The 27834-nt window shown below is 39.8% G+C and overlaps 2 protein-coding genes across 3 annotated transcripts; one reads left to right on the top strand and one right to left on the bottom strand.

Annotated features, from left to right (window-relative positions):
• Positions 1-293: 293 nt before the first annotated feature.
• On the bottom strand, positions 294-13317 carry LOC145478586 (uncharacterized). 2 transcript variants are annotated; one of them, XM_081456665.1, is made up of 12 exons: positions 12315-13317; positions 10882-11358; positions 8184-10067; positions 7221-7586; positions 6041-6235; positions 5363-5593; positions 4615-4950; positions 3943-4008; positions 3264-3314; positions 2984-3118; positions 1721-2269; positions 294-1310 (listed from the first exon to the last, which is right to left on the bottom strand). In XM_081456665.1, the coding sequence occupies exons 1-12, from the start codon at positions 12400-12402 to the stop codon at positions 652-654; spliced, it is 5037 nt and encodes a 1678-aa protein (XP_081312791.1). In that variant the 5' UTR covers positions 12403-13317; the 3' UTR covers positions 294-651. The 2 variants fall into 2 exon arrangements, with proteins under 2 accessions (XP_081312791.1, XP_081312792.1); XM_081456666.1 differs by lacking the exon at positions 12315-13317 and adding an exon at positions 11597-11896.
• Positions 13318-15154: 1837 nt separating this feature from the next.
• LOC145478583 (glycerol-3-phosphate acyltransferase 1, mitochondrial-like) lies at positions 15155-26828 on the top strand. Its single transcript, XM_081456663.1, has 27 exons — positions 15155-15602; positions 16244-16375; positions 16463-16530; positions 17043-17147; positions 17493-17542; positions 17792-17906; positions 18242-18338; positions 19126-19215; positions 19560-19581; positions 19939-20057; positions 20159-20207; positions 20534-20614; positions 21798-21847; positions 21929-21961; positions 22079-22192; positions 22469-22658; positions 23266-23336; positions 23453-23520; positions 23815-23989; positions 24155-24188; positions 24302-24387; positions 24683-24742; positions 25149-25232; positions 25659-25751; positions 25933-26056; positions 26198-26266; positions 26351-26828. Exons 1-27 carry the CDS (start codon positions 15399-15401, stop codon positions 26512-26514), a joined length of 2547 nt encoding a protein of 848 aa, XP_081312789.1. The 5' UTR covers positions 15155-15398; the 3' UTR covers positions 26515-26828.
• The last annotated feature ends 1006 nt before the right edge of the window (positions 26829-27834 follow it).

Below are 27834 nucleotides of genomic sequence, written 5' to 3'. Positions count from 1 at the left end.
TTTATTTTTGTAAACTACATTTTGCCTACTTTTTTTAACGATTTTGATACAATTGCTACTGTAAATAGTTTTGTGCTGTAAATAATTATCATAATCATGTAAAGGTTTAGTGAAGAATTTTAACGAGCCCAATAAAATTGCTATTATTATTATTATTATTATTATTATTATTATCATTATTATTGTTAAACAGTCCATATTTTATAAAAAAACTCATTATCTAGACGTTAATTCATAAGTTGTAGTAGTTTCTTCCTTTCTTTTTTGACTGCCTTTATAAAAGCCCTCTTTAGAGCACTTCTCGTTTTTGAAACGAAGAGCTAGACACGCGGTTTTTCTGGTAAAAATGTTTATTTCACGGTTTCCATATAGCAATGTTTAACATCAGAAGTTTTATTGTAAAAACAATAACACCCTTGCGGGTACTATCAAATTTCTTCGATTCCAGAAATTCCTACTTTGTTAGTTCACAACGAGTCGGAATCAGTGTTCATGTTCACGCTTTTAACTGAACCAAAAAAGGAATTGTCACCGAGCGATAAGTCCGATAAGTCTGAAACTGACCGGAAGGTTCGGGCCTGTTCTAGAACTGCCTTGGCATATGTTTTTCAACATGACTACCGCTTTTTCTGTTCTCCAATTTCTCCAGCATTACAAATATTTCAAGGCTGCAGGAGCACTTTGTACCTTTTGTCGCTTAAACAGCGGCACACGCACAGTAAAGGAGACAAGTTTCGGTTTATCAGCGCAGTATTTTAACACAAACCGCACTTCAGATTGGTCCAGCTCCCAGTTGTATATGAAAAACTCGTCCAAGAGTCCGGCGAAATTTTTACCATCTGGTAAATGACCCCCGATCAAAACACGACCCCAGGCATCGGACAATTTCGGCTTGTGAGGATTGTTAAAACTCCCTCTTAAAAGACCGTTCACGTAAATTTTGGCGTCACCGGTTTCAGAGCTGTAAGTAGCAGTCACGTGACTCCAAAGGCCCTCGGGTATCGCAACATCGTCAGTTTTGATGTCGAATATCACGCCACTGGCAGCGGTCTTGTGGCGCCAGTGCAATTTTCCGTTCACTACTTCCAAGTTGTAAATGTCATGCCATTCGTCGTTTTTGTTGCTCACTGCTTGGAATATGGAGTGACATCCTTTAGTTTGGTTTAAACTGATCCAGGACGCTATGGAAATGGCCGAGGTTGGTTTGTGGTGAAATTTGCGCCCGTCAAGATACACACTTGGAATTTTGTCATTCGAGGCGTCCAAGCATGCGCCACATTTGTCACAACCGCTGTTTAAAATGTGCGCTCCTGAAAAAAAGAATGAGTTGCGATCGCTTTTAAAGCAATATTCATAACTCATATTATGAAAGCGGCCAAAGTTACCAACCAACACAGAACGAGTACAGGACCAAAAAGAGTTAAAGAATGGGGTGTAACTTTTGCCTATGAATCGATAAGGTAGAGTAATCACCGTTCAAATTGAAATGGCTCATTTCGGCAGGCAATTCTAAATTTAATTCTGCCTCAATTTGAAGTAATTCTCTTCAATATCTATAACTTGTCAGAATAACTAGAAACACGAAAGTCGATGGAACTTAGGTACTGTGTATGCGCTTTGTCTCTGTGAAGTTGACAGGTATAGGAATTGATATTTCTATCTAGCGTTATTTGATTGGGGAAAAGTATGGAGCTTACAGCAGATTGACTGTATTTCTTACCTCCATCGAGAGTAGCATTGTTATCAAGACCTGATTGATCCATGACTTGATGAGTTGTTGTGTTTACTTTTTGGAATCCAAAGTGAAGAACCATTCTATTAAACTCGCACTTTCTGTACAGAACTTTCACTTCGGCAGGAGAAATGACACGATCAAACATGAAAACGTCATCTAAAAACGAGATGAACTTATCCCCAAATTTCTCTCCAATACCTGTGGCTGTGAAATCGTCAGGCAACCCTTTGTTTTTCTTTCCAACTGTTTCAGAAATAAGTTTACCGTTTACGTAAACGCGCGCAATTCCATCCTTTGAGTCGAATGTTCCCGCCAAATGAATCCATTGGTTCTTTGGCACTTTAACAAGCTTCCTAGTACTGCCATTAGCGGATGATCCCGCTCCGTCGTCGACGTCAAACCAACGAACGAGTCCAGGCTTTCGGGATTTGACCCACATTGCAATAGAAGCTGCTTTCGTTGGCTTCCTGGTAAATTGATCAGCTTTGTACATGACTTCACCGTGTTTTAGGTTAACAACACGGCCGCACGAGCCTGCAATAAACATAGTATGCGACTAAATAAACTCAAGGTAATCATATTATATTTCCTATCTTTCTTTAAAGAAGCTGGTTTTTATCAAATAAGTTAACTTAACAGAGACATTTTCACGGTTTCTGACGTGGGATTCATCAGTGGTTGCATGTTAATTCACAATTATAAATCAACATATTTGTTTCCGATGCAAATGATTTTTTTTATCAGTATTGCTATAAGTAAAAAAAAACTGCCACTAGTTCTAAATCTATATGCACTGTATCGAATGAATTAGACATTATTATTATTATTATTATTATTATTATTATTATTATTATTATTATTATTAAATGTGCGCGCACAAGTTACGCGGGAAGTTTTGCGCAGTGCAGACTGTGGAAATGTTCAGTCCTATAAATTATGTTTGTCACACAGAAAAGGTCCTGATGCCCTTTTTGGGTGGCCTACAGGTGATAAAATAACCAGATTAAGGTGAAACGAGAGCAGCGAGTAGGCTATCGGAAGAATGGAACTCCCACATATATGCCATACGTATTTGAGTCAGAAATACGTCAAAGTTTTCACCTTCTAGGTATGACGTCAGGTAACAGTTCATAAGCTTAAAAGTTGCATCCGTAGAAGAAGATTATACCTACACAACTGTGATGCTTAATTTTTCAACTGGATCAAATCAAGTCAAGTGGTTCGGTCATGTTCTAGTGCATGCCTTACCCATTGTCCGGTTTGATATTTCTGCTCCGTTGGTAAGACCTGCGTCGTTTTTGTTACCAGAATCATCTTGGACGCTGTTGTCGCCCTGTTTTACTGGTATGGTATCAAAGCTTAAGTGCATAACAGCACTATGAGCTGGAAAACAAATCCCAATAATAAATTTGTTTTGACAATTAAATGGAATAGAAAGCACAAATACAAAGAACTATAAATAATATAGTATGCACCTTTTTAGCTCGCTCGTAGCTACTGAATTCCACCAGGAAGAAATAAAACTTACACAATTTCCTGATAATTTTTTCTCTCATTGTCGTTGAAGTGGAACCTGAGGCTGTAGGTCATAGAAGCTTTTGTTAGTTGACTCAGAAGCGATAAACTAAAACCTTCACAGAACATTAATGCCAGAATAGGATAATTGACTCACACCAATAATCAGCTGATTTGGGCTCTTTTCAGGGAAAACATTAATGTTATGGAAATTATCTCTTGGTTTCAGTTTATTAAGATCACTCACACTCTACATTGCCGATTTCGGTAGTATATCATGGATCGCGCCCAGGGCCACAGACAGTTTGAGGCAAACCGAGGCGCTTGCCTCAGTTTCCGTCGTTTCTGTTGTTTCTTTTTTGAAGGGGGAAATGAAAACACCGCTAATTCCCTAGGAAGAAAATTAAACCGTGGGCATTGCCTCAATCAAAAGTTTTTCTTCTGGCCACGGCCCCGGGGGCGCGGTTGTCTGTATTACTCATGTATTATTCGCATTAGGGTATCTCTTGAAAGTGAAAAATTCATGGTAGTTTGTAAGGTTTAATTTTTTGGCTTGTAAAGAGGTATCATCCATGCCATTTTTCTCTAACAATACCGATTATGCTTTTTTGTTTTACTGATTGATAGCACCTCAATTAACATAGATGTAAGTTCATATTAGAAGTGGCCCGGCTGAGTAACACCAAACGTACCTGGCTTGGGTAACGAGATTGATGCAGTCGGAGGGAAAACACCAGGTGATTCTTCGCTTGTAGACTCTGAGGAATAAAAGGATTGTACAAGTCTGGACGTAAGTTCGCATAGTTGAAAAACAAAGAACGATGAGTGAAAGGAAAATCGTCTCCACGCCCTAAACTGCTCGTTCGTCTTGATGTTCTTCAATTAACCCAATTCTAGGAGCATGTTATATGGAGGTAAGCATTACAGATAGGTAAACATAAGCATATAAATACATCTACTGTATATAAAATGCTGCCTAGTGGCAACTGCATATTTGAAAACGGACCTCACTCTAAGTGTATAAAGACTGAATTATAATTACTAACTGCATCATGGCTGGGTTGTCACTGGTAGTAGTCACCACATAAAAGTTAGCGGAAAGGAATCAGTTTCGAATAATATTCTATCTATCAGCCTACGAGCAGGCTTACGTTTTGGAGCACAAGCGCGAGTGGCGTAGCCGCGAGCGTGGAATCGGGCGGCGAAGCTGCGAGACTGCCAGATCGCTTGGCTCTTTGGCGCTCGCGCGTGTGACTCAAAGGTGAGCTGGCTGGCAGGCTATCTTTCTATATAGCTATTGTGCAGAGTTTAAAGCACAATCTTTTTACGACTTGTTTTTGCATGACGATGATTTTGGAACAAACCTTCTAAACCATCTTTTAGTTCCTCGTTCTTTTCACTCTTGTCATCCGAAGAAGGTGATTCAGCATGGGTATCCTGGTCACTATCGTCTGATGTATCTGTCTCTGGTTGCCCTGTATCAGGCTCGCTGTCTGATACACCTGCTTCGGATTGACTCGTTTTGGTCCTTTCATTTAATTCGTCCCTCTCTTTGTCTTCTTTATAGGAACCTTTCTCTAACTGGTTAGTTTCAACGTGTTCTTCATCGGAACTTGGCCGTATGTGCTTTGAAGAGTGATAGTGCTTGCGATTGGGAGTTTCGTATGCATCATCTTTTATGGCATTTTCGGTTGTCTCACCTGAATACAACAACATGTTTGAAACTGTCAATATCTTCTGAATCTTCATTATCCACCCTTGTGTTACACTGTAAGCTAAGGGTCTCAAACACTTTGCGATCAAGGGGCAATTGAAAAAGCTGTGTAGTAAGTGAGTTGAAAATGTCGTACGAAAATTGATTGTTCGTCTCGTGAGAATCGTTTGAATGAGAGTTACTGTGAGCTCTTGAGACTATTTTGATGACTTTTCATAAAACAGTACTGTCTTTCTTGAGACTGCTCTCACCAGAATTAACACACTAATGGAAAATTAAGTATCAACGTGGCTCATGCCATTTACTGTTACTACAAAAGGAAGAAAGGCTGTAGCATTGCTGTAAAATACATTTTTGTTACCCATGAAATACAATGAAGGTTGGCATGTATTTTGCACCTGCTGGGTGAAATGCGACGTCGTGCAACTCTTCATCGATTCCGTCGTTATGTCCAATGATGCCTTTTCCATTCAGTGGTTCAAGAGTATCTTCATTAGCCCAGTGATTTCTGTGGTGATGTCTGGGACGGTAATGTCGCCTTCCTCCAGTGCCGTATCTCAGATTAGAAGTGGAGTGCGATTCATCAATATCCTCTGGCTCACCGATGGATTTGTCGTCATCTAAATCGTCTGAAAGAATGAAAAAAGGGACACAGATTTCTTTTTATTTCTGGATTTCAGTTGAACATATCGCGCGTTCCGCTTTGTTATTTTTTGCTTAACGAAATCACATGCGAGATATTGAGCGGGATTCGTTGTCGTTTGAATTAATCTTACTACTGATCACTTACCTGTTTTATTAGTATTTTTTCGATTTTTCTAGCCCCTTTTTAGCTCAATTTCTTCTTCCCAAGAATTCTGATGATTCCTAATTCGAGTTCTTACGAAGACAATCACAGTCGAGATTCTTGGGAGATCAAAATAGCTCTTTTCCTTATCAATAAATGTATAATGATAACACCAATATGAAAATCAAAAAAAACTAGCAAACGACAGTTGTATGATTTACAAAGATCTCGCAAACTATAAAGAAGTCAGGAATTTCAAAAATTATCATCGCCTTTTCTTGTTGGTGACCTGAGATGTAATGAAGTCTCCTTTCCTTCCTGGCTGCACCCCTCAAGCCGTCAACTCCATCGTTCTCGTTGAAGTTATTGTCTATACCCCACGTTTTCTTGTCATTTTCATAGGCGAATTTGTCGTATTCAGGCTCCTCTGGCAACTGATCATCCTCGGAGGTAAAATAATTTCTTGCGACGTCACCTCGTGACACTAAAGATAGCAGAATGTTACTTTACTCCTAGAATCATATTCTTGCAATAGAACTTTCCACAAATATCATATATTATTATCCAACTGCAGCAAATATCGTCCAAATAACAGTACAAATATATAGCGATATTGTACAGTTATTTGTACAGTAGAAAACCTGTTTGCCGTACAGGTCGGCGCGCGCACGCAAAATTGTCATACTCTCCCTCTTTCATTGATTAATTTATTGACTTCAGCAGTTAGATAATAAATCTCTTATTAGATGTTTTGTTGTGTAGTATCCCTTTATATTTTTACTCGTTGTTTGTATTTTACGGCACAACTCGTAAAAACATACAGCGATACTACACACCAAAACATCTAATAAGACATCATATCGCTTAAATATCTTTCTAGAAATTCTCAAAAAATCTTCCAAATATCACAAACGCTTTCTAAATATCTCGGAAAACCTTCTAAATATCTCTTATTTCTGTGGTAAAAATACATCGATTTTGAATCACATCGGCCAAAATTTTCAAAGTTTCCTTGTAGTAGAAGGAGTTGAGAAAGAAGATTTGGGCACTTCAATGTTACCAGCATCCGCCATTTTGGAAAATTGCTGCTTTAGCGCTCTCAGTGATATGAAATACATTTTTCGAGGGGGAAATTGCTGAACTGGATTGTTTCAGGAATAGAACTAAGTATTGTTTCAAGAAAATAGCGAGGGGTACACAGGGGTACGCCAAAAAACATATAAATGTTTCTAAAATGTCCCTTAACTGTCTAAATATCATAATATTTTCTAAATATCTCGGAAACGTCTTATTATCCCAGAAAATATTCGGATATTTGCGGAAAGGCCTATCTTGCAACCATGATTTTTGAAGTTTATTATAAACATTTTTTATGATATAGTTAGCAACATTTATGCCAGGAAAAGGCAACTTGTTGCTGAATTCATTATAATTATTTTTTAAAGCCTATTAGTCATTTTAACACCTACTTTGGTTCCCAATGATATCATCAGACAGATGAGACCTTGAATTGACGTCTTCGAAGTCTCTGTACACTTGACTAGCAGCAAGAAAGCTGGGTATCTTCTGAGGCGCCATCATGGGGACATTTACTCTTACCGGGGATAAGTCTGTTTGACCAATGGAAGTCAGAGGCTCGTTCTGAGGATAGCCAGGCCTTTGTGGAGGAATGTGTTGAAGAGGTGTAAGTCCCAAGGTCTTGCTGAGTTGACCTAAGGTGGGTTGAGGCGCAAAACCGAATGTGCCTCCTGGATTCTGGAATTGCTGAGGTGCGAGTAGACCCTGCGAGATCTGATTGTTAAGTGTTTGTTGCAGTGGAAATTGAGAACGTGAATCTACAAGAGAAAAACTTTTTAATGACTTTTTAAAGTGAAATTAAAATATCTCATAATGCAATTCACCTGTTGTACCTTACCTTTACAATGTCATTTCAATAACCTGAAGGAATATTTGTTGAAATTAATTCAATGTGCTCCATTTAAAGTGTATGCATTTTGTTTAAGTGCATTGCCTCGAATCGCTTTTGTAGCTCAGTTGCTTTTATTCTGCTGGTTCAAGAATGAAGGGTGTGTCATTGGTAGTACGAAAAAGGCTAGGTATGTCTTCCAAAAGGCACCCCGAACACTTGTTTAGTTTTGAACACTTACACTTGAACGGTTTTCTGCAAAAAAGGATTTGGAGCTGAAACAGTCTTGTAAACCAGACGTCTCGTGTTCAAGCTCTCCATGAATCCTGCCTTTAGCTGGATTTGAACTCAGTAGATAGTCAACTCCTTGTTTAAGCTTTGTAAATTGCCAGTAAGTTAATTAGCTTCTTGCATTACTGGATTCTCGACTTCTGAAATATTCCTGTGATATATACGGCCCTGTAGAAATAAATTTGCTCCACTTCTACTTTATAACTCTTAAACAGAAAATCTAAAACCATTTTACCTGGTTGTCCGAAAAGCTGCAAGGGGTCTAGCGCTTGAGGAGCTGGAACAAACTGTGATAATAATGATTGCAGCGGCTGCGTAGGTAAAAACTGTTGAACAGGTTGCTGCAACTGTTGCAAGTTGGACAGAAGTGATTGATCAGGAAGCTGACCAGCGAGAGGAATAAATGACTGACCAAATTGTTGTGAATTGTCATTTGCTTGCATAAGTGGTAATGGAACAAACACTTGCCTTCGTGGTCTGGAATGAGCAGGATATGAATCTCCAATGCGGCTGTTAAAAACGCGAGCTTTCGTCGTGTAATTTTCGTTTTCTAGCCCTGCTTTCGCGTGCAAATGAGGCGTTCCGGGTTCTTGTCTATCATCGAAGGTAAGTTGTGTTTCATGTGAGGACAATCTTTGCTCAACGAAAGCTGTTTTTGGTTTGTTTCTTGCTTCGTGATGTTCTGGCCACACGCCGTGTCTATATCTTTTAGTGTTGAGGGGGATAAATCCTGACTCAGTTGGAACAAAGGGTTTTCTTGTTGGCACGATTGCCTCCGCTGGATCAGACGGACTTGCTATAAATCCTGATTGAGTTGGAACATAAGGATTCGCCGTCGTCGGGGCGGCTGTAATCATACCAGATTGTGTTGGAACAATGGCAGGAGGGCTAGAGGGTTCTTTTTCTTCATTAATTTTTGGCTGTGGCTGGATTAATCCAATCTGCGTTGGTTCAATACTGGGATCGGTTTTTGCCTTCTGTTGAGTTCCGGCTGTTGTTGGGACAGGTGTTGAAGAGCTCGTTTTTAAAGGAGCGTGCGAAGATCCTAAAGGGTCCTTAAACACACTCCCAAGCGGTGAGAAAATATGCGCTGGGAGAAGTTTGGCACCAGCTTCTGTTAAATATCTGTAGCCCGGTGCCTGCTTGCCTGTTTTTTTCGATCTCGCCAGCAGCAAGTTCGACGCCGACGAGATGTATCTTGGTGCGCTAAGACTTTGCTTCACTACGGACCTCTGTCCAAGGTTAGAAGACGATTTTAACAAAGACATTAAGAGGGCCTTCTGAACTTTACGTTGCATCTCTGGAGAGAGCTTATTCGTTCTGTCATCTTTAAGAGCCAGTTTAATTAAAGGTGAAGAAGAGTTTTTGCTAAATGTTCCATCACTGGAGAGCAATGGTGACGAATGCAGTGCAACAGGGGATGACTTCAGGGAAGCCTTCGCGGAGGATGGGTTCTTTTCATCGATTTCAAATGGTGCTTTGAAGACTGATAACTGAGGATAAAGAGTTTGCAGATAATCCGCTGCAGTGTATGGTTTTAGTGATGATTGGTTTTTCTGCGAAGTAGCCATACTACTGTTTCCCATGTCTAACGAGGTATTCGTAAACCATTCATTGTGAGAATGCAAATCGGACGAATTGTTCTTCATCGAATCGTTTTCCACAAATGATGGGGTAACTGCACTGTGATTACGCAGTTTCGATGTGTCTTTTATCATAGCAGATGAGTTATCAGTTGGAATTCTACTGTCTGTTGTTGCTGACTTTGCGGTGTGATTTTTTTTATCTGCCATGGACATGTCTTCTTGCAAATGATGATGGAACACGATCCCGGCAGATGAGTTATCAGTTGGAATTTTATTGTTTGTTGTCGCAGTATAGGTCTGCTGAATTGCCTCACCTACCATTGACATTTGTCCCTGCAAATTATGATGGGGCGATAATTCTTGTTTGTGCAAGACTTCAGGGTGCACCTGGTCTAGTACAAAATCGCTAGGATTGGATTGCTTGGAAGGTTTTTCTTGAAAAACTGGTTTGTTCTTCCACTCGATATTAGCCAGTTGGTGTGAAGTGGTCAGACCCTCTGAGACAGCTTGTCTTGACGACGTAAGTGCGGTATCTGTTGAATAGATCTCAGTTACGTTACTACTTTTTCTTTACTTAACCAACAAAGTCCTAAATTAGAGAAATTACAAATAGGTATTTTAAAGCGTTAGACAGACTTAACGAACAAAGTTGTAAAATCAGAATAATTAAAAATAGGTAGCTCACAAAATCGTCAGACAGACAGACTTGTTTACGAGACTTCTTGGCTGAGTAAGACGTGCGAAACGCGAGCCTAAAATGCAAGTCACTCACGGAAATTGTAGGAGTTAATTGTGAGACACGACCGCAAGTGTGAGACACAGTATAAACTTTGAGGTATGAATGCAAAGCATGAGACACGAGTGCAAAGCGTTAGACAAGAGTGCAAAGCGTGAGACCTGAGCGTAAAGCGTTAAACAGAAGCGTAGCCTCTTCTAGGCGTTCAGTTAGTTGGGATGCATCGCGAATTATGGCTCACGAAAAAAGAGGTTAACCAAGCCTCTTTCTCCTTTATTTCGCTCCACCGCTTTTACGCGCGCGCCCTAACTTGCTGAACTCCCCGAAGAGGTTAACCGAGAAGCGCAAAGCGTGAGGTAATGATATGGAGTATGCCACATGATCTCAAAGTGTGAGACACAATAACATGCAGCGCAAACTGGTGTTCAATAGACTCATATTTAGTCCTCTACTAACTATGATAGACTAGACTCCCCTAAAGCCCTGGACCTTGTGCATATTCGCAGCTGTGGATATCGTTGTTGGGTTTGGGAACACTTCTCCGTTAGATACTAGTGATTAATCTATTTATTAGCGTTAGCCACTCTTTGGTAAACTGGGGCTTAACATACCTTGTGACCAAGCATCTTTGATTATGGCATTCGTGATGTCATTTTCATTGTCGAGGAGAGGCTGGATAGTTTTCAAGTCCTCCCTTGTCGGGCCGTTGTCCGCGAACTGCTTAGAATCTAAGTAAGGCGATGTTTCCTGGCTGTCGTTGGGCTCAAAGTATTCTACCTTTTCTCCAGCGGGTCGTGAATTCCGGGATTGAAACTGCCCTTGTAGAAATGACAAACTTGTAGAGCTGAGTTGATCCCGGTTTGTGGGATCATCAAACATCTCGTTTGTAGCAATAGGAACTGTTGGTGGAGAAGTGAGCGGGATCTGCTGACCAAACATGCTTGCTTCGGGGGACTGAGGTATTTGATTTCCGTAAAATGGCAATGAAGGCCGTGACGATAGTGCATCTTGAGGTAGTGAACCAGCCCACTGGGACTGAGTCACTTGGTTTGAGGCTGAAAGGGGAAGCTGAAAACGTTTGGCCTTCCCTAGACACAAAATCAATACATGCTTTAGATGAGATTTAAAGTCTTGCGCAAAAGAATACCTTGATTAAATGAAAGAATTCGAACTGAGCCAAGTGGACACTGGTTTTTCTTTCAATAGAAAAGTGACGATTCTGTAGCTAAAATACAAAATTGTCTGACAAGATGAAAGTAAAAACGCATAACTAATTTCTGGTGATTACGAAGAAACAGATAAAAATTTGTTAAACAAAGTGACAACCTTCAGCATCTGGGTACGCTCTGTTCTTCTCCTTGATGGCATCAGCTGGTAATATCACAGGCGCAGGAGCTATGAGAGGAGCGGGTGCAATGGCCCCCGCTGCGGGGACCACTCCCGCGTCAGGCACTACCCCGGATGGTAAAACAACAGGCGCTGGAAAATCGCTGTTGTATTCTGGGAGTATTGAGGCATGCGGCTCCCCTAAGTACAACTGTCGCTTGTCCGGACCTTGTAAAGGAAAGTACACAACTAATGCATGCAGAACAGGATGGGTGGGGATGGGAGGGGAGGGAAGGGGAGGTTCAACCGAAAACTAGCCTGTTAATAATAATCGCATTGAACTAGATAAAATTCTTATAACAAACCCCTCATAAGAACCTTTTCTCAGGCTTCTCGCATTATATCTTTAGAAGCCAAATCCCGTCCAAAGACAATCCTTGCCATGTTTTTTACCTAGTTCGTTTGTTCTGTGCATAAACTCCTTCCACCTATATATTAAGGCTTTAAATCGAACGAAAATCCAGAGTCTGCGATGGCAATATTAAGGAAAGGAATGACAGTATTTTGTATGAGAGATATTCTGGACTAGTTAATTGTGTTTTTCATCCCGGAAAAGTTGAAATCGCCAAACATCTATTGATTCCGACATGTTTGCAAGCTAGCGTAATTTATGATACATGCGCATTTCGCACTCGGCTGCAATCTAATGCAGTTTTACCTTCAAGTTCAGCGTTTCCTACACGAAAGAAGACACCAGAGGTGAGGACCAGGCTGAACAAAGCAACTCGCCGAACGAGTCTCTCCATTGGTCCAGGAACGTCACGTGATAATGTATACTACACACGTATAACAAGGAAAACATTAAAATGATCATACACATCATGTAAGGATAAACGACCAAGTAAAATAGTTCAAAATCAGTTGATTTAGGAGAGGCTATAAAGCCAAAAAATGACGCTCTGGCTCCGGTTGTTCGAAAGCTGGATAACGCTATCCACCGGCTACCAAAGGATAAGTGTTAACAAACCACACTATCCACTGGATAGTGATTTATCCGTGGATACTGAGCGTTATTTACCTTTCGAACAACCCGGGCCTGAATGTTGTTGTTGATACTTGCACGATGATAAGTTGCGTCCGGTATAAATAATACTCTTTAACAAATTTCAACCAGGAGAATACAATAAGCAGTTCTTCCCAGGTCAAAAGTAAGTTTTCTCGTGCTATCCGCCCTTCATCAGTCATCACCCTCGCTATTATTTTGCCTTGTCATCAGGCCGCCAGTAACGGAGAGATATTTGAGTTTAGAACTATACCCAGATTGAAATACGATTCAAGTGGAGATTTAGTGTGCTTATACGACAAGTAAAATAACTCTAAAGAAGGTAGTTCAAGTGATCACTGAAAGTTGTTTTAACATGCAACACTATATACCAACATCTATACTTTTCCCAAACCTTTGCGTAGAACTTTTCGCAAGGTTTATCTAGTCTTCTTAATGCAGTGTCTGGAGAAGAACTGGTCTCTGACCCTGCTACATGTTATTTGCTAAGTTACGCCAGGGAACATGTGCGCGAAACATGCGCCACCCAATACTGCAAAATTCCGTCGATACCGTCTGAAGACAAGCGCTCCGTGTTTAATCTATAATTTTACTAACTATTTATTCAAGCTCGGATCTATATTTGAATTTCGGATCAGCGGTGAAGAAAGTAAAACAAATCGCAGCTATTCGAGCAACTCGGTGTCGCAGATTGTGGTATACAGTGTATGACCCAGAAAAAAAGAAAATTTCATGGACTGTTATTATAAATGACCACTCATCGGATGCAATTAACGAAATCAAATAATAGGCATCGAGTATTTTAGTTATATCAAGTGTTTAGACAAACACTAGACATAGAGTGCTTCTCAGGACACCGGCTTGAAAACATGTTTTCTAGTGTTTTCGTGAATTCCCTGCTAAGACGGCTTAAAAACTTAGCATGACTTAAACAAACAGCATTTGTTTCAAGTTCCGTGCAATCCTTCTTTGACCAAATATTTCGACAGTTCGTGGCCGAGTTGGTTTAAAATTCAACTGACAACAGGTAGTTTAATTCGCTGGTAACCCTAACAAACCCGACAGACACAACAACACAACAACTTCTGATAACAAATATCATGAAAAACTACAATAAACGCTTGTTACTTACAACGAATTTGAGTTTCCACCATATTTCTGCTATATTCTCCTTGCGGTGTGAGATAGACAAGCTTCACGCAGTCGCCATTTTGACTTCTTTAGAGATTTGTTCATTACATCACTGCAGCTTCACTTATTCATTTATTCGCGCTCGGCTGACTCTCCGATCTTTATTTTCATTGGCGCAATTAAAACTAGAACCTGTCGCGACACTTTTTAACGTCAGAGCGCGGCAGAAAACAAGAACGACAGTGGTTACAATGTTATTGTGAAAGAAACACTTACGGGTAAATACTTGAAAGACGGCGGCCTTTGTAAACTTTCAAGTGTTAAAACTCGCGGGTAAACTAAATCTTAACTGACAGTTGTCCCGAAATTTATATGGCAACTTGGACTGATTATCCAGGACTGGCTTATGATGCAGTTAGGTTAGCAGTGTGATAGAGAAGCTGCTGAAACCATGTTCGCCAGGAAGGATCTTTACAGCTCAATGTGTGGGTCATTATTCAGCAAAACTTATCTGATTATTGGACACAAAGCCATTTCCCAGTTGCAATTTCACGAGAAACTGCCCTTTCCGCTTTACTTGTCGCAGCTCACACCTTGATTTATTATTTGCTGAAGTCGAGCTGAATCACAAATTAATCTTTACTGGAGGGGCGTTTTGGCCCGCAATTTGGCTTATACAGCAGACGGTATTAAAACTAGCATCGCACTGATTCTGGCATATACACCGGGGCCACCAGTTAAATTGATCTGAGAATTTCAAAAATCCTTGGCGCACAAAACAAGACACAAATCAGTCACTTCACAAGCCAGGTTTGGACATCAGGTGCGAAGAGGGAGCTCTCTACATTACCCTGAAACGTTTTTGTATTTAAATAAAGGTGAGATGAGATTGAGATTGTTAGCTTACTGCTAGCCCAACACGTGCTTTAAATCTCGGAAAGAAAAGACATTGAAGTCCTTTCTCTGGTGATTTTGGATTCTGTAAATTCTGAGTATAGTATATTATGGAGAACCTGAGGTCTAACTCTCCATATCTCCTACATCGTGTTCTCTTTTCGCACGCTCCCGAAAAGGTGACATTCTTTGGGGAGTGCGTTAGTCGAGAAGAGACTTGAAATTCAGGCTATATGCATACTTGTGAGTTTTTGCGCCTTGTTTCCTGCGTCAGTAAGAGTATAAAATGGTACGTATTTCTCGTCCAGAATCGCCGCTTGGGTCGCCATGCAATTTTACATCTCCCACGAAGGATAAGGGGTGGGAAAGAAGAAGGAAAGGGAAAATTGGAAGAGTCTTTACCATGTTTACACTTACTGCACGTGTCGCACGTCTTAACTGTCGGAAGACTGGTACCTACATCAGTAATTTCGTTCCCAGTTCCAAATGTCACACGACAATGACGGCCATTGTTGTGTTTTGGTAAATTCTCACGTGTATTGAAGTTTTTGTCTTTTTTTTTTAGGTCAAAAGACAACAAATATTGTATATCTGGAAGAAGGCAGTATTCGGCTGTTGGAGGACAACGCTGTCTTCAATTGAGTTTATCCTGAATCAATGCTTGCCGGCTAATTTTAGGACGTACTTTATGAAAGCAAGAAGATAACTTATTACATGGCTGAATCCGAGCAACTTGACATGGACAAAATGGATGCAGTTTATAAAAAGTGGGAAGCTCGTAGTTCTGGTCCTACTAGTAGTGGTAACTATAGAGTTGGTGCTTCAAATGACACACAGCAAACAGCATGGCAACGGGATAACCGACAAGCACCAATCCGACAGCCATCAAAATACAGAGCAAGGAAACGTAAACCTAAGGTAGGTTTTGAAATATACGAAGATGAGCTTGATTGATAAATCTGAGTGACAATCGATAGCAAGCAATATTAATCGATATTACAGTTCATTGACATTGGAAATCAATGAACAATCAGTGGGGCATGTTTCTGTGATCATTCATTTTATTGACCATTGATTTCTAAGCTTGATTATTATTAATTGCCATTTATTTCTATCTCAGTATTTGGATTTTAAATTGATTAGGAAGATGCGATTAATGTGATAAAATCCTGTCTGAAGTCAGTTCAAGAAAATAGTGCAACATAACGTGACAGGTCTGAAGGTATATCTGGTTAAGGTCCCACCCAGGAGAGGGGTGGGGGGGGGGGGGGGGCGGTACTCCATATAATGGCCTATAATTATGTGGAGGTTTTAGGTATATAAGAGGGAAGGGATTTCACAACTTTAGGTATATGAAAGGGTACGGAAATGTGACATTTAGTTATTTTAAATGGCCTTTAATTGAGATATTTTGAACCAGACGCAACTTAAGGTGTATCATTTAATTTATTTCGCACCACAGAAAATAGCTATCTGATAGGTGGGTTTAAATGCACCATTAACTGGTTGCCTCTTTTACACCAAATTAATTTGTTCTTCTCGTTCAATTACCCACTCAGCAAGAGGATTACAGCTTCCAGCCATTAACAGAGATTAGATTTCATGTACCTGCTGCAGTAGTTCCTTCAATTTATAAAAGAAGGCGGCCATTTATGGGAGAAGCTTGTAACAGATGTTGCAGAGAGAGCAAGGTACTTCAAGTGTTGCTAGTAATTCATGTTAGTTATTACATACATGTAAATTAAACTACTGTCTTAATATTATGATCTTCTTGTTAGAAACTGTATGAGGAAATGATGCCTTCATGGGGAATGCACAATGTTCTAAGCATGGATTGTTCCAGAAAGTAAGTTTCTTACTAAACATTGAATTCCCCTTCAGAATTGCTAATTGCCTTAGAGATGTGTACTGCAGTGGAACCCCGCCTTATGGTCATCCCATTCATATGGCCACCTTGTTAAAACAGCCACGTTATTCTGGCCCGAACAAGAGCGCGGTCAATTATTTGCTTATTTAAAGAATCCCTTTAATATGGCCACCCCATTGAACAGCCAGATTTTTGTGGCCCGTCGGTGACCGGAATAACACGGGTTCCGCTGTATTTCTGTACATAATATTGTGTTCTGTTATTCTCTTCTCATAGTTAACAGCAATTATTATAGTTATGATTGTACATGTAGTGACATCACCTTAAAGTTTCTGTTTGTTGTATATGACTGTCAGAAGTAAGGTTGCAAGGGTGAGTCTGGTCAAAACCTCAGAATTAAGGGTTTCTAATATCATTACACTAAAAGTAAAAGTTCAAAATTTGTATAAAGTAATCATTAAATGCGGTTTTAATTTTATTAACTACTACAGGCAGAATTTATTGAAAAGGAGTTTTTGTCACATAGTCTTCATGTGGGAGCGTGACATCAGCCATCAGTATCCTAGCGTTAAGAAAAACGTCCAAGAGTCAGCACGGTATGTCACTTACACACAACTTGAGAAACTAACCATAACCCCTGAGGTGTAGTATTGTGGCCTTGGTGGCAGATGTATTCGAGGATGGTCTTTCATCTGTACCAGGAGTTCAAAGGGTGAATTTTCTCTGTTAAGGAACAAAACTTACTTATGTATTTTAAGTCACATTTTCATTTAAACTGCATTTCTTACAATGCTATCATTCCATTGCTCTATCATTCCAGACCTTCATTTCTTCTATGGATGAATTAAGTTCTTGCAAATGCAAGTCTTCCTGTGTGACATACATGTGTATTCTTTCATTGAACTTTCTTGCTTTGCTTTTTTTTTCTCATTCCTATTTAGAGTGAAGACCTGTAGTCTGACTCCAGCTTTACAAGAACCAGCTTCATCTGGTAAATAAGTTTGCAAAATTAACTGCATAAAATATCAATAATTATATGATTTATTTTACAATTTTCTAGGCAATAACCTGAAAACAGTTTTGAGATTCCTGTACTACAAACTGTAAAATCCGGAGTGTCTAGCAGTTTATTTAGACAACACATAAACATATGTTGTCCTCTAGACCCTGAGACAGGGAGTAGACAGCTAGGGAAATTGGTTAATATATTATTAAGGTTGGAATTGTTATCTGTTTACAGCTCAGGACATGAAAACTGCTGAGAAGGAAAGACGAAAGAAGATTGATGCACTTGAGAAAGAAGCAGTGAATATCCTTAATGGGATGGCTGCAGTAGTGTACAGAAAGTTTGTCAGGTAACATTAATTATTTTATCATTTTGGCCATGACTTACAATTTAGTGACATTTGTAGTAAACATCACATGTCAGATCATGTAAAACTGATCTTTAATCACTTTTCACATGGCTGAAGTGGTAGTATTTTAAATTTCATCTTTGTTTGTTGGTTGATGTCGGCCTTGTTCCTGGGTATCTTTTCCTCCTGTTCTTTGGACAAGAAAGGAGTGTAGTGTTTAGTGGAATATTTGAGTCCAAGGTTGTGTGCACACTACTTTCACTATTGGATGACAATGGCAACTGTTGTAAACATATAACTAGTAATACTTATTTCATACATGTATGTTGATCCAGATTTACAGCATGGTTTTTGTTCAAAGTGTTTGGAAGATTGTTGTCCAGTGTACAGATTCACAAAGGACAAATTGACATATTGAGGGAAGCTTCTCAGGTCAGTTGCCTGTCATAGTTAAACAACCAAGGTGAACTGGGTTTTAACATAAGAAAATGATTTTTTTTTGACAGCATGAAGTGACTAAGGCTACTCCCTTTGAATGACACTACCAAAATGTTGTCAGATTGCCCCACAACAATTTGTTACTTCCCAGGAAGGTATAATTTGACCCAGTTTAGGGTTCCAAGAAAGAGCTTTGCTCTTTCAGATTCATTCTCCTGCTACTTAACACCACTCTCCTTCCACTTCAATTCTTAATGAAAACCCTGTAAGGTTTCTGTTGGGAGTTTGAAACCCTGACCCTGCCGAGGACAAAGAACTGGTTGGAATTAGATACTGCAGCAATGCAATAATTATTAATTTCTTGTACTAAAGATTATTAGCAGATGGTGACTGATGACTGGCTAAATATCAGCAAACATCTCCTATCCCAGTTTGCTGAGTATTATATTTCAGGATGGATAGTCCTGCAATCATACCCTGTTTAGGCCAGACTTACCCATACCCTGTATATGTAAAAAACAAAAACCACGCCCAGTCCTGTGACACATAATTATCTCTCGCATAGGCCATTTAATTAAGGGAATCCCCCTCCTCAGGGGTTATTTTATTGCTTGGTCAAGTCCTCCATCTCATTGTACACATGCCATTGCTTAAGGATAATATTATGTTTTGAAGAACTGAGTTGGAACAGCTTTTTCATTGTCGGTGACTGTAAGAACTGCTGAGAAAATATTAATCTAAATTTAAGAACATTTAACTTTCTTTTTCAATTCCTCTGCAGGATGAAAAACCTCTTGTGTTCTTACCACTTCACAAAAGCCACATGGACTATCTCCTACTCACCTTTGTGCTTGTTACTTGTGATATTAAGGTAGGGATGTCAGCTGATCTTCAATGCCATGTTCTTTCTTTTGTCAGAATGTATGATTAGTAATCAAGTTCCAATGGCAGATCCTCATCTCAATTAGAGTTTTCTTTCAAATGATCAACTATAATCTCTTCAAAGGAGTGCGTAACTTTGCGCAGTTTTGAAGTGCCTCAATCAGCTATCCACATCCCTCATGTTCTTCGGCAGATATTTACAAGCACTGCTATATGATGTAAGATCTAGGGTTCACAATGTTTCAGGTTTAACATGTGAATACTCACTGTAATGTGTGATCTCAGATTTCAATCAATTATGAATGAGAATTCTTGCATTTCCTTAATTTTCAGGTTCCACATGTAGCAGCAGGAGGTGATAATAACATTTTTAATAAATAATATTCTGTGAAGTACAAGAACAAGCTGTTTTGCATTTAAAGGACAAATGTAATGCTAGCATGTTGTTAAGTGTCGTTGATGTGTGTATGAAAACTGTGATCACTGTGAAAATTTGAATGTGCTGTGACCTCTAGAGACAAGTTTATAATGGCTATTATTATGGGGTTCCTCTTTCCTTCACCTCTCCCTCTTCTGTTCTTCCTTCCTCCCTCCCTCCCTCCCTCCCAACTTCCCTGACCCTCATTCTCTCCCTGCTTTCTCTACTTAAGAAAGAGACATTATCAATGGCATTTGTGAAACCTCTAAAATCATCAAGCTTATGTCATTGCAGACAACTTGAGGATTCCATTTTTCAGCTGGATTCTAAGACACCTTGGTGGATTTTTCATTAAGCGAAAGTTGGATCATTCCAGTGGAAAAGACGATTTGTACAAGTGCATTTTACAGGAGGTTAATAGAATTCTTGTTCTAACCATGTCATTTAATATTGACCAATATCAAAACCTTCTTCTTTTAATTTCAATCCTGACCTTTTTCTCCATCTTTTTCAGTATGTTGAACAGCTTCTGCAGAATGGGCAATACCTTGAGTTTTATATAGGTATGTTAAACGTACACTTTCTTTTCTATTTGTATTGCCTCACAAAGTCCAGTGTTGTAATTTAAAAAAAGAATTTAACATAACCCTTTAATAAATTATTTTTGGTCTTCCTGCTGCAGTGTCCACCTGATTCTCAATTTTTTCAAGATTTTACCCAGCCCTCCATTTGCTTGTTCCATCCTTGATTCATTTATCCATCCGTGGCTACATCCTTCTCTTCCTTCCATTTCTTCCTTTAAACTTCCTTCCTGGTTTCCTTCATTTATTCATAGCTTTCCTTTCCTTTGTGCAATAGTATGTTTATTGTTCCTTTTCATTTTATACAGAGGGAAGTCGATCAAGAACTGGAAAAGCCATGGTTCCCAAATCTGGTCTACTTTCTCTGGTTGTAAATTCAGTTACTGAAGGTAAATGTTTTAAGCACTTGAGTGTGAATGGTATTCTACAATTTAAGTCCATGTAGTGTTGGCAAAAGAAACATATCAACAGGAATTTCATTCTGTCACTTTGATGGCTACTTAGAGCAATTAATTACGTGGCCTAGGGCTCAACATTTCATCAGTTGGCTAAGTGACTGATAAGGAGTTAATAATTAGTCTGGTAGTAAATACAAGAATTTGAAACATTTTTTTACCATGATTGGTGTATTCTCTGAAACAAAATATTTGTAATTAAGGTGGCTCACTATAGTTTTATGATCACACGAGCGCTGAGGAAGTACAGTAATCTGGCGCACTCAAAGGAAAATGTCAGTGTTTTTCGATATTTTATTACGTCAACATGAGCACAAAAAGCAAAACTGACAGTGAATTTTCTTGCGTTTCCTTTGGTGAAATTCCATTAAATTTGGCAGATTGGTAGTAAATATTTTATTTTAGTCGGAGCTCATTTTTCAGGGAAATCTATAAGACCAGACTTTTTGCAGCGGTAAAAGACATAAATTTGAAAATATCGAAAAAACGGCCTTTACAAACCCTACTTTTTTCATGTTTAAAATTCATATCCCACTGGAAGCGTTTTGATGTAAAAATTTTGGAAGATTTCACGGAATGAAATTCATGAAAATCACAAATAAAGCCATAAAAACAGTAAAAAACGCATTTGTTTGGGCATTTATAATTCAAGACTAAATCCCAACATTTTAACAGAGATGATAGCAAAATACTATTTAATCATTGCTTATTATATGTAACAAGTTTGAGAGGACTAGGTGTGAAAGTGAATGCAAAAACAGCATTCAAAACATAACACTTGCATGCGCAGCATTATAAATGATTACCCTATGGAGACACTGTGAAAGCTAAAAGAAAAAATAAATGCATTAATGTATTGCTAGTCTGGTGATTGTCAGTCAATCCTTACAAAGTCATGTGTGTCTCTCTATTACACTCCTGATGTCAATGTGGCAGATGTGGTTAGAAGATTTACAGAGAAACTAACCAAGTGGCTGTACATGTTGATTCAAGCCAAGAACGTCTATCCCTGCAGTGTACAATTATGATTTCTGATCTAAGCAGTGACTACACGTGCACATATAGGGTCTCGGTCATGCGTGAATTCCTTTGCTCAGATAGGTTTTTTTGTTTCCAGGTACAGTACCAGATGTGAATATTGTGCCAGTTAACATCTCTTATGAGAAGGTAGGTCTGCACAAACAACATGCATTGTCTTACCTGTTACTGGCGTGAAATAATACCACGGTACTTTCTGTTTCTCTCCAGGTTGTTGATTCAGGTTACACCAGGGAACTTTTGGTGAGATTTGTTAACAAAATTTAATGAAAAATATCTACTTTGTGATACGGTTGTATTCTGTGTTAAAATCAAGGAAGCTTTATTTACAACGTTTGTTTGTCTTCTTGCTTGGCTCAGGGTGAACAGAAGAGACCTGAGTCATTCTGGAACACAATGAAGAGTATTTGGCGTGTCCTTAGAACCAGATATGGCAATGTGAGGCTTGATTTTGGGCAGCCATTTTCTCTCCAGGTTGGTCATTGTTATTAGCTGATCTTTTATTAACAGTTCTCTTTTCAGGTTGCTCATTCTCTTTTCCTGCTTCCGTTATTGAGTCCTCCCTACCCTTGTACAAAGTTCTGAATTGAGGGAGAAGCAAGACTTTTTTGCCATTCACTTTCCTCCTCTCTCACTGTTAAGACTACTTGAAGTCTTTCCACGTATTACTTCTTATTGCAAGGAGAAGTTCAGTGTTTATTACACATGTGAGTAAAAGTACTAATCATTTCTTATTGCACCAAACAACAGGAGTTCTCGCGAGCCATGGACCTATCACATCCCATGAAGGATTTTGCCGACAACTTAGTTTCCAAGGCAACTGTTACCTCCACGCCCAGGTCCTCTCTTCTACGAAACAACTCTGATGTCTCATTGGAAGACGTAGGCGATGACAAATGCTTTACCCTCACAAAGGCTCTTGGGTATCATGTCATTTATGGTAGGTTTTACTTTTTCTGTGGACTGCTTTTATAGTACAATACTGCTTATCTTCCGTTTTCTTGATGACATAAAGCAAGTAAGAGCACTGCTATTGCTGCCCTCATAGTATCTAAGATCAAAACGTCTGGTGGAGAGAGGCACTGTGAGACTGTGTTGCCTAAGAGGAAAGACTGCTGTGCTCCTCTATTATCCTTCACAGCCGTTATTAGGGTCGTCACGCAACGTTTCTCCTCACTGGAGAAGCTCTGCGTGACGACCCTAATAACGCTCCTCAAGCCATAAAACTCCATATCTCTGGATCTCTTGATCGTTTTGCCACTGCGCCTGTAATACGGAAGCTCGAAGTAATAATAGTGAATTTTGAGCCACCCAAATTATCGAACATCTATTACAAAAACAGTTTGAAAAAGTGAGAACTACGTTCGGCTTAGCTGGCGTTGAAGACGCAACAATGTACAAATTTCAAAGAAAATTATACGATCTAAACGAATTTTAAAGGGAACTTGTGGAAAAAGTTTTGTCAAAAAGTACGGTAGAGTAAATATGGCGTCATTGTTTTAAACCGAGGACAGTAAACAAGCTACAGTAACTTTTTTTTATTACAGACGCTGTAAACTGTTGTGCAGTGATGAGCACCAACATGGTTGCCTTCCTTCTGTTAAACAATCACAGAAAGGTAAGCACATGCATTTTGTTGTTGTTGTTGTTTGCAGCCATGGCGTGTTGAAAATGGGGATTCCTTCTAGTGAGACATATTGGTGTATTAAATTACTGACTATTTCTTTTCTTTAGGGTACAACATTTGAAGACCTGTGTACATCCTTCGAATGGCTGCAAGGAGAAATCACTTCTCATGGAAGGTAGACAATTGCATTTGTTGGTAGCGACAGTACATTGTCTCTAAGTTGTCTTCATTTAAACTCACGCAAAATGAAACGCTTCTCTTCCTTGTCTCATCATATCTTGAGTACAAGCTGGTATTTCTAGCGCGAGAGAGCCCTTTCTGTTAAGCACTAAGTTAAGTATCTTATTTATAGACAGTCTTAGAATTGTTGTTCACATATAATTTTAAAGCTATATTTAAACGAAGTTGTTCCAAAGGTCGACTAAAAGATGAAACGCGACTAAAATTCGAGGCTTTTTTTATTTTGAAGAGATGTTGGTTTCACTGGGAAGACCGCTGCCGTTATTCGTCATGCCTTACGACTGCTAGAAGATGACGTCGCAGTAACTGAATCACAGAAAGATTCCGAGAATGCTGTCCAGATTCATGTTCAACCCAAGCTTGTTTTGCCGCACGTCCTTAACCTGGTATTCTACAGTAACCAGGTAAAGAAAATTTCGTTTTGTCTCGGGGCATGTACAGTTATGTAACCGGAAAAAGTGTGCATGGAATCAAGAGCAGGTGGACATTAGTTTAGACCGTTACGTGATCGTGAAGTGATCGTTACGCGATCGTGTAGTGATTAACAACAATTTACTGTTTTGTTGCAGATTGTTTCGGTTTTTGCGCTTGATGCGGTTCTAGGTAGGGCAGTTTTTTGTTTTTAGATCTTGAAATTAAATCTGTTAATTCGCTTGTTGTGTCATCAACGCGGTTCCAGGGATTTAAAAATATCACAAAATGCCTTTTTCGTTTAGCTTGCGGAATTATCGCCGCCGCAGAAGACAGTGAATCGTACGATACAGATGACATTGAAGGACAGAAGATAGTCTCACAATCGTCGGTACGTGCTCGTTAGTTTATCATAACATCCCAATCGTTTTTATATGACATGTTAACTTACCCCTTCTCCAAGTGGGTTTTAAACTGATGTGATGTAATGTGATCAGTGGCCTCCAATATAGAGAAATCTCCTTCTCCTTGTTAAACTTCCAGCTAAAAGGGATCCAGGGTGGGTGCTCGTGATGCAAAGCGTGAACTCATTTTCCTAGTATTGCAACAGCTGTGTGGAGTATTTGACCCGCCTACTAACTGCTTGCTTTTTACTGTTGTATCATTATTGTACTTCTTGTCTTTAGATACTCGAGAAAGTAAAACATTTGTGCGAGATTCTTCAGCGAGAGTTCATATTTGTCCGGGTAAGGTATTGTATTTGTTTCTTGTATACGTCGTGGAAGCTGACAGCTGTAGTTAACCCACTTCTCCCCCCCCCCCTCCCCCCTCCTCCTCCTCCTCGTCCTCCTACTTTCCTCCCTTTCTTTCTCTCTCTTCTCGTGTCCCAAACCTCACATCAATGCCCTACGCCCCCATCCCTCGACCTTCAGCTCCAACTTCCAACCTCCAAACCTCAACTTCCAGCCAACAAGTAATTGTTAGTGTCGCAGTTCTGGGTATTTCGCAGCTGCCTACGAGCGATGACCTTAACGACTGATTCTGCTACCCCTTCAGGGATGCATTTTCTTGTACAGGTCACAGTTGTATAAACTAAAAAAAATTAGCGCCGTTTCTTTTTCACATGCTCTGTCATCGTGGTTTTCGTTTCAGCCATGTGTGTCATTGGAATCTGCTTTGTCAGAAAGACTGGAAAAATTCACAGCGAGTGAGACTTTAAAGATTATGGCGACCGAGGTAAGTAGTTAGAGCAGTTGATACAAAATACATCGGTGTGCTGTATCTTCGCTTCCATACTAGTAATAACTCTCAAACTCTTTACGTCCACTATCTCTAAGTTTATGTGTACCTGGAGAAACGTATAATGAACTTCTTGCGTCGATCGTCGAATACCAAGAAGTTTGTAATACTGCAGAAAATTCTAATGGCGGCAATGAAGACGAATTTATGCGAGGTCACTAACCTAGTCTGCTGTTTCCTTTCTTTTTTTAAGAAACAAAAAAGGGAAAACCTTATGCGAGGTCACTAAACCTAGTGTACGCATGTTTCAAAGATTCATATTCACTTAAAAGCTCTTCGTGGCAGGCATTGATTCGTTATGATAACTCCGGCTTAAATTCCTCTCTTTTCCGGTCATATACTTCACTTGCATTCCCTCCACAGACCAGCACTGTCGGTGCTCGAGGCAGTCAGTGGGGTTGGGACGATGAAGACGAAGACATGGGTGGGCTTGATGCCCCGGAAATCGAGTACAAGGTGAGTGATAGAACTTGGCCAGAATTCCCGAGCTTCCTCGAGGATGATCCCTTAACTTCGTTGTAGGGGACTGCTCTTTTTCTAAGGCAAAAAAAAAAAAGAAAACACTGAACTTCTGTAGCTTAAAGGAATCTTTTTTACTCATTACCCTTTTAATTACTACTATTTTAATTTCCACCAGCTTACGACTTACGAAGAACAACTGAAGAGACTGCAATTTTTGAAGTCAGTGGTTGCCCCCCTGGTGGAATCGTACTGGGTGTCAGCCTGCGGTTTGCTGTGGCTCAGAAACCAAAGGTTTTCAGGTATTGTTGAACTGATTAGTTCCTTGGTAGTCTGATTCGAGTGAAGACTTTTAGTGTCTTAGATTCCTCCTTAAGATTTAGACTAGCCTTTTGAGACATTGTAATGTTGTAACATTCTGATTTCGGGTTTGTGTCGTTTAGATACCGAGTTTCTGGCTGCTCTTCACACCTGCGCAAAAGAACGGGTCCAAAAGGAAGTGACGTTGTTTCGTAAGTGATAATCTTTCCCGCTTTCTCCGAGTTTTATTGTACAGGGATCTTTTTCTGACAATTTGTCTCTATTATTTTTTGTAGCTGAGAGTTTCTCATTAGAGCCATTCCGCAACGCGGTGCGCGTCTTCAGGGACTGGAAAGTTATCCAAGTCGACGCCGAGGGCGGGTTGACACTCTGTGACGCTTACAACAACGAAGATGCTGTGTTTGACGTGATTGAGAAGATCAGTCAGTTTAAGCTTTAACTGTAAAGAAAAAACCTCGATATTTGAAGCTCGATTTAATAAATTCCTTCAGAATGACGCACCAACATGTGTCTTTACTGTAATCCAAGTCCTCTCTATTGAAGCCCAAGGCTATGTCCACGCTCATGGCCCGAAAACTAGTGTCTGGGCACGGTACAAAATGATGCCAAGTGTTCAGTCAATGGGTACGTAAGTGTCCATGTGCAATGCTGTGAAACCTGAATTTAGCGGACACCCTTGGGACCCTCACTACTGTCCGCTTAATACAAGGTATCCGTTCAAAACAGGTTCTAATATGTTGTGTATTAATAATTAATCATTAACTCTTTTGTAACACTGTAACACACTGTAAGATCAAACACTGCAGTCAGTCAATGCATCAATCTGGAATAATCACTTAGCTTTAAAAGGACATCGCTGAACAACGTTAAAGCCAGACCTTTAGAAGTAAAAAGCTCTTGAAGTGTCCGTTTATTGCAGGTTTTGTGCACAAAATGGCTTAATATTGGTGTCCGCGCCCGCTTAACTGAGGCGTCCGCTGAATGCAGGTTTATTTTACAGTAAAAACTTAATAGAGGGTGTCCGCTTAATTTGAGGTCCGCTTAATATGGGTTCCGCTTAACTGTACTTAGATGTTTAGGGGTTCCCATGCTTTACTCGGTAGTCTGAAACGAGCACGGATCCCGAGAATGGCGTACTGCGTTACGGGCACTGCACGGCGCAATTGTGCCGTGTGTCTGGGCCTCTCGCGCAATATTGAACCGTGTGTCTGGGCCTTATGTTCCAGATGGCTTTTGACCGAAATGAGGTTGGTAAACCGTTCATTATGAAACAAGTCTTGCCTGGTGGTTAATACACGCTGTCAAAACATTGTTTAAACAGTCTCGAAACAGTCCGCCCACATGTTTTGCTTGTTTTCTTTCGGTTGAGCAGCCTTTCAAGACTGACACATCCAGACGGCAGCTGTGTTAAGCAACAAAAAAACGCCGACATCCAATGACGGCATAGTTGAATTTTGCCTTGCAAAATCCAACTTGAACATTTTGGATGCTGTTATCCAAAAGAATGGTTTACCGTTAGGTTGCTTCTAGTGCTCTACGTCAGACTACAGCGGAAATTTCGCAAGCAATGATTGGTCCAGGCATAATCGCATTTCATGCCCCGTAAACACGACATTTTGAAAATTCATGAGCGATATTTTTATACAACAAGGTACAGGCAGCAACTGACCCTTGCTATTTATAGCGTCCTTGTCGCTCTCTCAATAACTAACAATAATCTTGCACCAAGAAATGTCTTAAAACAATGCCACAAAGTTTT

The sequence above is a fragment of the Orbicella franksi genome, chromosome 2, assembly GCF_964199315.1.
Source record: "Orbicella franksi chromosome 2, jaOrbFran1.1, whole genome shotgun sequence".
NCBI classification, from domain to species: domain Eukaryota; kingdom Metazoa; phylum Cnidaria; class Anthozoa; order Scleractinia; family Merulinidae; genus Orbicella; species Orbicella franksi.
The sequence above is the reverse complement of the archived record's forward strand: the minus strand, read 5'-3'. Positions and strand labels throughout refer to the sequence as shown.